Source organism: Aspergillus karnatakaensis (assembly GCF_047715665.1).
Source record: "Aspergillus karnatakaensis strain CBS 102800 unplaced genomic scaffold BJY04scaffold_22, whole genome shotgun sequence".
NCBI classification, from domain to species: Eukaryota; Fungi; Ascomycota; class Eurotiomycetes; order Eurotiales; family Aspergillaceae; genus Aspergillus; species Aspergillus karnatakaensis.
Window position 1 is genome coordinate 1 of NW_027395734.1, and position 10,681 is coordinate 10,681.

At 33.0% G+C, this 10,681-nt stretch overlaps 1 protein-coding gene across 1 annotated transcript; it reads right to left on the reverse strand.

Moving 5' to 3' along the window:
* Window positions 1-582: 582 nt before the first annotated feature.
* On the reverse strand, window positions 583-1,562 carry BJY04DRAFT_188034 (uncharacterized protein). The gene is made up of 2 exons (XM_073711150.1): window positions 701-1,562; window positions 583-644 (listed from the first exon to the last, which is right to left on the reverse strand). The coding sequence occupies exons 1-2, from the start codon at window positions 1,156-1,158 to the stop codon at window positions 599-601; spliced, it is 504 nt and encodes a 167-aa protein (XP_073571544.1). The 5' UTR covers window positions 1,159-1,562; the 3' UTR covers window positions 583-598.
* Window positions 1,563-10,681: the final 9,119 nt, after the last annotated feature.

Here is a 10,681-nt window from a genome sequence, read left to right on the forward strand (position 1 = left end):
GTGGGGGGGGTATATCCGCCCCAATCCGGCCGCTGAAGTGATGCTGGAGCAAATGACTTCCGGGGACCGCGACAGCTGCAAGGTGTAATTTGACATCTAGACTTCCCATCTACTCTATGACGCTAAAACCTTCCCTCACCAGTTTCCCTAATAACATATTCTGCCACCATCGTTGAATCCTGATTCCACGGACCCATAATCGAATCTGCACGCGCCGCTCTCACGAACCCAACCTAGAAGAACCTGCTCCTTATGATTTACGCCCCGAATACGAACAACCGTCCCCGAAAGCTTTGACAGGAACTATTACATTATTATCAGCTTCACCGCGCTCACTCTGGTTGGGGTAGTGGCAAAAGGCGTCGATCAGCCACGACGGCGTCGACCACGGTCCTTGCACTACGTTGCCAGACGCCTTTCCTGATGCGCATGAAACCGGGAAGAGGCTTCTGATATCGGAAACTAGGATATAAGAAACCGGGAAAGCTGGTCCGCTCACACTCAACTACTATAACCCCACGAACATTCAACAATATATAGGTTACCCCCCCCATACCAGGCGGACCAAGAAGCCGAAATCATCGCATAACCCTTACCTCTAAAGGACATCGTAAATGGTTACAGGACCCCTTTGGACCAGAGCTCTGTTTGGGTATTATTAGTGACTACCATAAACAATTCAAAAGTATATGAAACCCACATCGTAGCGGAAGAATCCGCATACCTGACAATTGCTGGATAACGGCGAATGTTCGCTCTAATCCTGGTCATTCGATTCACGATGGATCTTAGCTCTGCTAACTCAGAACTCAACGCTCTCTGACGTGCTCGAAGGGCAAGATTCCACCATTCCAGCACGGTCTTTGTTCGGAGGAGCATCGCACTGGAATTTCTGATCTCAATAAGCTCGACCTGGAGCTGCTGGAGCTGCTCTGTAAGCCGGGCAATCTCTTCCCTCTGAGCCCATACCGTTTCCTGTAGCTCAGTCCTTTGTGCCTGCTCGTCGCGCAATTCGGCTCTGAGCTGTTGGACGTCACCATCCAGATTAAGCTGCCGCTCCAGGAGTTGATCGATTGTGCGTCGAGCAATGGGTAGCTCAGCAATCTCTTGTGTCAAAGCTGTACAACGAGCTTCAAGCTCCTCAATTGTTGCACGCATCTCATCCTCAAGTTGAATAGCTTGGTTCAACTGTGGTTGAAGCTCAGAGTTTCTTGTCGTCTGCTCCTGGAGTTGGTTTCTGATCCCTGTGAGTTCGGCAGTGCGTTCTCGCAACTCGCCGTCAAGGGCCAGTCTTCTCTCTGTCTCCTGGATGGCCAAGGAATTGGTCTCCTCAAGCTGCTGTTGGAGCTCATTTAGGGATCTAGCACATCTTTCTCTCTCCCTGGTGATCAAAAGACTGCCTTCCTCAAGCTGACGTCGAAGCTCTTCAAGTGACCTAGTACTCGTTTCCCTCTCCTCGGCTATCAAGGAAATGGTTTCGTCAAGCTCCCGGGTTCGTAACCTCAATTGCCTCTGTAGTTCCTGGTTTTCATTATGTTTTTCTGCCAGCAGGTCCAAGGTGCTCTTCAATGTATCCTCTGTACTGGAATTCCGGGCCCTTGTTTCTTCGAGTTTCCTCCTGATCTTATTACTCGCCAATACTTCTGCTTCAAGCAACCGTTCAAGATCAGCCGCCCTGTCAGCACTGATTCTTTCCCTATCCAAAGCTGCTTCAAGTCGAATCCGCTGCTCATATAGCTGGTGTATCGCGGAGTGTCGTTCATTGCAAAAATCGGCTGAGTAGGCCCTCAGCAGTTCGTGGATGGAGCTAAGAAGACCATCATCAGAGGACGCGAATGTCAAGTCCTCCTCTGCAAGAGCGTTGTTGTCGTTAGCGCCTCTTGAGTGGGAATCTGTAGAGTTCGCAGGGGATGCTGAACTCGACAGCCGTCTGGGGGTCTGTGCTGGCGTTAAATAATATGAAGAGGGTGGAAGACTCTCAAAAGATGTGTCGGACATATTACAACGCGCGGGCCATGCCTGTCTGTCGGGTCATAGAGAAAGATAGCTGATGCTCCCACAAGTAACTGTCGACTTGACCAACTTAATTACCTCCCTCTCAGCATTCCTCTGCGTTAGCTTAGTATGACTTTTATAACTAAACATCTTGGCTGATGTGCAGCCTAGCCATGTTTCCTATCAACTCACTCTTTCATTATCCTATGAACAAACATCTCTCAAAACTGGTAATCTTCACAGCCTCTTTGGCGCATTGTGGGATGATAGGAGCACGATGAGCGAGTGATCGACAAGTGAGCAGCTGTACCATATTTGCTTTTGCTGCGTAAAAAAGGCGGCCATCTGGAGACACTTCCCGTATGAGGCTGCTAAGACAGGGGTCTTAGAGTAACATATATCATACAGACCATGACGAAGGTCAAGAAAGAGCAGTGCCGCGCAATCCGATAATCCGGATCAGATCCGTGCCACGTCGCCCACAGGCCCCAGATCACGCTGAGCAGCCTCAGCTTGATATCTAGGGACCATACGTCCAATCAAATCACACAATCGTTTTCGCCCCATCACATGCGCCGGAGTGACTATGCACTTTTTGCAGAATTCTATTCCGATAGGACGCCCTCGATCGCGACTTCCCACAACCATGTCGGCAGCAGCAACCGACCTTGATTCATATACGGTACTGGGGCGTTCCAATTGGCGGTAGACACTTGTTTTTGCATTGTGTCCTTGCCACAAACAGCAATCTATACCCGATTGTCCGCGGATAGCCGATACAAGCCAACATACCCGGATCCAAGTTGACCATTTGAAGTCCATGCATGTCAGCAGCCATTTCGGGCTCGCTGAACGAAGGACATTTGATGCGTGATCTCTGATGCCCTCAACGCAAGCGCTTGCGCGCTTGCTAACCTTCATTGGATGACATCTGACGCCCCACTTCAGCGCCGATGGGCTTCCGCTGATCTAACTTCCATGCCAGCTCTCACTGCTTTATATCTAGGGGCTGTACATAATAGATTAAATATAATGAGAATATTATTATATAAATTTTATTAGTTATATAGAAATTTATAATTTATAATATAAGGTAGGAGTTATAGTTATTTATAAAAAAATCTCTAATATTTTCTTATTATTTTCTTATCTTTTTCTTAGTCTTGTTACAGAAGAACAGACCTCTCTATGCCTTTTTAACCCTGGTAATTACTTATAAGCTTATAATAAATCTTAACTTACTTAATCCTTCCTTTAAATAGCTATTACATCTAACTAGTATAAAGACTAGTTATAATTAGGGTTAAGCTTAGTTAAAGTAGGTAAGATTAAGTATCTGTTAAGAACCCAGCCAAGGCGGTCAACGCGGCAGAATGACGCGAACCAATAATGAGGAAACAGGATAATAGTATCCCAGGATACTATTATCTATTAGGAGTTATTATTAATTATGGGAGATTATACTATCATAATATTTAGGTCTTAATATATTAACTATTTTTAGTATTAGGATAAACCTAATAATACTAATAAGTACAGATAGATATTAACTATTATATAATAAAGGTTACTCAGTAATATACCTATAAAGAAAGTTATATATATATACTATTTAATAGACTAGGGAATAATAAAAAGATAATATATAAGAGAGTACTTTTATTAGGTATACTACTTAATAGATTATAGGAAGATAGAAGGATAATATATTAATATAGAATATTTAAGGATACTTTTTATTATTATTATATCTAGTCTTACTTATTTTTTATAATTAATAATATACTATTATTAAGAGTTATTTTTAGAATAATAATATATTTATATAAACTACTCTATAAATATTTTATATATAAGATATTTAGCCTTACTTATTTTAATTAAGCTTAACCCTTGTAAGGACACGCGAATATCCTGCCAGTACTGACTCAGCCGTGGGCTAACTAAGCGTATACTAACTTTAGAATCCTTATAAAGCAAGATTTTAAACCTTAGTATTAATCTATATTATTTCCGCAATACTTAAAAATAGCCTTTATTTCTTTATTAAGTTCTTAAGTCTTAAATATACTAATTTAACCAAGCCTATAAAAAACCTTTTTCTTATAATTTTAATACTTAACCCCCGCGAATCAGCTTATTTATAATATTAGAAAAATTAAGAAAATTCTTATAATTAACTTAAACCCTTAAAAGAATAAGTTAAGTATCCCTTATAAAGTAAAATAATTTTATTATAAGTACTTCCCTAGTAAAGAAGCTTATACCTAGTAAAACTCTTATTCCTAAATTATAAATAACTAGCAAGGAATTACTAACTATTAAGAAATAATATATTATAATACTTAAGTATAAGCTTATTACTTATAAATAACTTACTAAGCTTAATATATTTAAGTTTTATAAGTATATTTATTAATTATTTAAAATAATTTACAAGGGCCTTATAAAAAATGTTTACTTAAAATCTACTTATTATTAAAAAATATATTTTACTTAATTACTAATTATACTAACTACTAGATATTCTATAACTAGATAAACATACTCGCGAAGATAAACTAGTTTAATAAAGAAAATAAGGTAAATTATATAATACTTTATCTAAATAATTATTAAGAACCCAGCCAAGGCGGTCTACGCGGCAGAATAGCATGGACCAGTAATATTGTAACAAGATAATAGTATCCTAGGATATTATTATTAGGGGAGAAATATTATCGGCCACAGAAGGTTATATTATTATAATATTTAGGCCCCTAATATATTAACTACCTTTAATATTAGGATAGACCTAGTAATACTAATAAATATAAATAAATACTAATTATTATATAATAAAGCCTACCTAGCAAGACACTTATAAAGAAGGTTACGTGCGTATATTATAGTAAAGGACTAAGGGAATAGTATGCTAGGATAGTACCTAGGTACCTGGTTAAAGACTATAAGGATAGTATACTAGAATAGTATACTAGTAAAGGATATTTAAGGATACTTATTACTACTATATCTAGTCTTACTTATTTTTTATAATTAATATATATTATTATTTTAGAGTTACTTTTAGAATAGTAATATGCTCGTACGAACTACTCTATAAGTATTTTATATATAGGATACTTAGCCTTACTTATTTTAATTAAGCTTAACCCTAATTATAACTAGTCCTTATACTAGTTAAATATAAAGTTATAAAAAGAAAGGATTAAGTAAGTTAAGTTAAGTATTACAAGCTTATAAGAGATTACTAGGATTAGGAAAATATAAAGAGGTTTATTTTTTTATAATATATTAATTACTAGTTAACACGAGTATCTTATCTTAACTTAAAATAATTATTACTATAGCTTTTATAAGAAACTAGCAAGCTAACTAACCCTCTACTAATATAAAGTAACTCTAGTCTATTATTTATATTATATAAGAGCAGCTTAATAGTTAAGCTGTAATTATTAATAACTTAACTAATAACCTTAATTAATATAATATTATTTTTATTAGTAATACTTAAGGAATAATTAAATAGCTCTAGGAGCAGGTTCTTAAACTTAGTAATAAACTTACCACGAAAATTATAAAGCTTAAAATCCCTGAGCCTTTTAATAATACTTAATTTAAGCTTAGATACTAGTAAACCTAAATAAATACTTATCTTAATATTAATAATAATAAGTTTATAGAATAAGAAAATAAAATTCTTTTTATTTTTACTTATTTTATTAGGGTAGCCTATAAATAGTTTAAACCCTTTATAAGGGAATACTAAATTACTAACACAGATATTATAACTAATAATATTAAGGAAATCTTTATAAACTATAATATTTTTAAGAGATACTTAGAAAATAGCTTTAGTAATATTAATACTACTTAAAATACTAAATAAGAAATAAGATAACTTAGGTAAATAGGTAATATATTTCATTATCTATATTCTACTAGAATATCAGGGACTTAATTATTTAATTTAAACTAGTTAAGTCTAAAGTCGCGGTAAACTAGGTAGTCTTATACTTATTAGTAACGCGCTCTAGCTCCTGGTAATTCTTAGTAGTTAATAAATCCTTTTTTTTAAGTTACTTGAGAAGGGCACTATTATAAGCTAGTGTTACGGAAGAACAGACCTCTCTGCGTCTTCCTAACCCTGGTAACCTCTTGTAAGCTCGCAACACTTAACTTAACTTACTTAATCCTTTCTCTAAATAGCTTCACGTCTAACTAGTATAAAAACTAGTCACGGTCGGGGTTAAGCTTAGTTAAAGTAGGTAAGGCTAAGTATCTTATATATAAAATACCTATAAAGTAGTTCGTACGAGTATGTTACTATTCTAAAAGTAATTCTAAGATAATAATTTATAATTAATCACGAAGAATAAGTAAGACTAGATATAGTAGTAATAAGTATTCTTAAATATCCTTTGCTAGTATACTATTCTAGTATACTATCCCTATAGTCTTTAATCGGGTACCTAGGTACTATCCTAGTATACTATTCCCTTAGTCCTTTACTATAGTATACGCACGTGATTTCTTTTATAGGTGTCTTGCCGGGTAGTCTTTATTATATAATAATTAGTATCTATCCGTGCTTATTAGTATTACTAGGTCTATCCTAATACTAAAGGTAGTTAATATATTAAAGGCCCGAATATTGCGATAGTATAACTTTCCGTGGCTAATAATATTTCCTCCTTAATAATAATATCCTAGGACACTATTATCTCGCCGTAATATTACTAGCCTGTATTATTCTACCGTATAAACCGCCTGGCTAGGTTCTTAATACTATCTCCCCCTCTTCTTGCTTTTCGTCCTGGAAAGCATAAGTATTATAAATTCCCCGCACACCTGTAAGTTCTGGTCCCCTCTCCTTTCTTCTAAAATAGCTTACTATGCCTCCCAAGCATAACCGCTACTAAGAATACTATTAATAGGCTAACACAATCACTTCCAAAGGTTCCCCTGTTAAATAGTCTTGCAGCTACTATTTCGCTCGTAATATCCCTTATATTATAGATTTGAAAAACTAGAACTGCGCGTTATATGCTTGTCGTGGTTAAAAATACAAGAAATAATTCTATAATAATAAAGAATAGAATAATCTTGACTAAGATAAGGCGAGGCTTGTTTCTAAGCTAGAAGAGACCTAACATATCTAGTTAAAATATAATTAAAAAATATAAGAAGTAATATTAAAGATCCTTCGCCTTTAGAAATAATAGAAATTCCTTAAAGATTGTAGTGCCAAGATATTAGATTATAATATAGTAGTAATAGATTAGTTAAATAAAGAGGATCCTCTAACTACTAAGAATTACTCTAAACTTGAGCGCCTAGCTAATAAGTATAAGGCTGCAGTTGCTTAGCTAACTATAATATTAGACTAAACTAGTCTAACTTAAATAATTAGATCCCTAATATTCTAGTAGAACATAGATTTTTCTACTTTTAAGATCCCTAGTAGTACTCCTGAACCTTCTTCTAGTAACCTGTTAGGTTCTTGATAGGTTCCTAGGTATTTTTAAAGGTATTATATTTTTTTTACTTTACTAGGTACCTTGTTTTGCCGCTAACTTACTTGTGGTTTAAAATCTTTTTAACTTTGTATTCTGCTTTGTTTATTTCTTTAACTTCTATATATTTAGCAAGTTTAGCGTTAATAGGTACTGGTTTTAATAACAAGATATAAAAAACTAGGTATATATATTTTATTAAAGCTAGTAGCTTTAGTTAATAATTAACTAGTCCTAGTTACTTCTTAATTTTAAATAGTCCCAAGCAGACGTGGTCCAGCTTTACGCTTGGTTATTTTATTTTAATATTTTATTATAAGAGGAAGACTTTCCCCCCCTCTTCTAGATCTGGTCCCTTAGATCTTTTCTTGTTATAATAGGTTACTATCTATATATTAACAAATTCCAAGTCTCTCGATAGTTAGGCTTGGATTATTTTTAATTTATTTATAAAGAGGTTAGCTTCCTTAGCTACTAGTTCTTTTTATAGTAGTTCCCTATATATACTTAGGTAATACCTATAATTAGCTTTAAATAGCGTTATGCTAGTTGCGCTATAAATTAAATTATTATATATAAACTAGGCTATTAGTAGGTTATCCTCCTAGTTATCTTATATATAATTTATATAATATCATAAGTACTATTTAATAGTTTAGTTTACTCTTTTTATTTATCTATTAGATTATAATTAATACGCGGTAGTTATTCGTAGCTTAATCCTTATTTAGTCCGCGACTAATTTCTAGAATTTTATAGTAAATAGTTTATTTCTATCTAATATAATATATTTTAGCGTGCTATAATTTATAATAATAGTATTAACAAATAAGTAACCTATATCCCTTGTGGTTATAGTTATTATTATTAATACTAGGTAGATATATTTTATAAGTCTATCTATAATAACTGCGAGATAGTCCCTCCCTAATACTATAGTTAGTAAAGGACCCACGAAGTTAATTATAATCTATTCCTATAGTTTTATTAGTACTTCTAGGTTCTGTAATTTCCTATATAAAGCGTGCCTCGCAGGCTTATTCCTAATACAGCTTTCGTATTTGCTAATATATCTTTTAACTTTTTTTCTTATATTTTTAATATAGTAATTTCTTGTGATCTTTTCGCATGTTTTATTAATACTAAAATATCCCTCTGTTAGACTATTATAATATAATAAAATAATCTTATTAATTAGCGTTAGTAGGATATAAATTAGTCCCTTAATCTAAATCGTGCTATCTTAGTATTTAATCCTGTTATTTAATACTTCTAGGATCTATTATACAAGCTTATTATTTTTTAAAGCTTCTTTAACCTTATCTAAGATTTCTAGTCTGCTAACTTCTATTATTACGGTTAGGATTATAGGGTTGTTTCCAAGTATTCTATCTTTATTAACTCGTAGGATTACTAGTTTTAGACTTTTTTTTTTATTTTTATAGTCTAGTCTTTAGCTAAGGGCATCTACCTGCGCGTTCTTAGTTCTTTTATAGTATATTATCTTGTAGTTAAACTATAATAGTAGTTTGGTCTATCTAGCTTGCCTTTTTATTAATACTTTAGTTATTATAAAGTAAGTTAGATTCTTGTGGTTAGACCTGACCACAACTTGGTATCTTATATCTTCTAGGTAGATTTTCTAATATTTAAATACTGCCACGATAGCTAGTAGTTCTTTATTATAGATATTATAATTTACTTCTAATAGCGTAAACTTCTTTAAGTAGAAAGTTATTAATCTTTTCTTGCCGTTAGTTCTGGTTTAAGTTATTATAACTCCTAAAACATAGTCTAACATATCTGTTTCTACTACTATAGGTAGAGTAGGGTTATGCTATTTCTAAACTAGTAAATTAGTTAGTCTTTTTTTTACTCTTTTAAAGGCTTGCTATTAATTATTCATTTATTTATACAGGATATCTTTCTTTAATAGCTTAAACAGGGGTTCTATTACGTGGGCGTACCCCCTAATATAATATTAGTAATAGTTTAACAGACCGATAAATTATTATAGTTCCTTAAGATTCTTAGGCGTAGGCTATTCCTAAATTATTTTAATCTTTAATACTTTAGCCTAAATACTGTCCTCGGTAATCTAGTACCCTAAAAACTCTGTTTCTTTAATATAGAACTTATATTTCTTAAGCTTATATTTAAGATTCGCTTTTTATAGCTCTACTAATATTTTTTGTATATCTAGTATATATTACTTAAAGGTTTCTAAATAAATAATAATATTATTAATATACATGCATGTACATCTTAGTAGGACCTTTTATAGTACTTCTTTAATATATTATTAGAATAATACTAGTGTGTTAGTTAGCCCGAACAGCATAACCTAGTATTTATAAAAACCCTATTTTATTTTAAAGGTAGTCTTCTATTCTTCTTCTTCCTTAATCCTAATATAGTAATACGCGTTGGTTATGTCGAGTTTTATAAACTATCTTACTCCGCGTAATTAGTCTTAGATGCTATTAATCAAGGGTAAAGAGTACTAATCTTTAATTATCGTATTATTAAGTAGTTAGTAATTAATATAAAGTTGCTCCTCTCTTCCCTTTTTTAGGATAAATAAAACTCCGTGTCTTATTAGAGACTTTAACTTTCGGATAATCCTAATAAGTTTTTTAGCATTAATATATTCTTTTAGCAACCTATTATATTTATTGTTTAGTAGAATTATTTATTAGTAATCTAATACTTTTCTTTCTTAAATAGGTATAGTATAGTCATGGGGCCCGTGTGGTAATAATACCAGGTTCTTAGGTTTCTTAAAAATATCTTAAAATTAATTATACTTTTTTAGGATTTTCTAGAGTAGCTTGGTATTACTCGTGACTACCGCTAGCTACTAAGCCTCCTCCCTATCTTTTTCTTTATTTTTAATAATTTCGTAATATTGTCTCGTTTTGCTGGTAGCCTAACTAGGAATATTTATTAACTATACTCTTTTTAATAATTGCTTTGTTACTATAATAATAAAAATAACTAGACTTTTTTTTTCTAGGATTATATAATTACTTCTAGGTACTAACCTCCCCGTAGGTTAGTTAACTACCTACTTAACTTTATTTTAAGCATATTACTAGCTGCTAGCCCTAACTAGTACCTTTTTTCTTATTTATAAGTATTTCTTTTTTTATTAAAGTATCTTCTTATTC

Bases quoted from the DNA above. Each gene is read 5' to 3' on its own strand.
- BJY04DRAFT_188034 (XM_073711150.1), bottom strand. From the start codon at position 1,158: ATGCGTGCAACAATTGAGGAGCTTGAAGCTCGTTGTACAGCTTTGACA. The intron at 645-700 runs GTGGGTTTCATA...ATACCCAAACAG, and splicing joins GCGGATTCTTCCGCTACGAT to AGCTCTGGTCCAAAGGGGTC.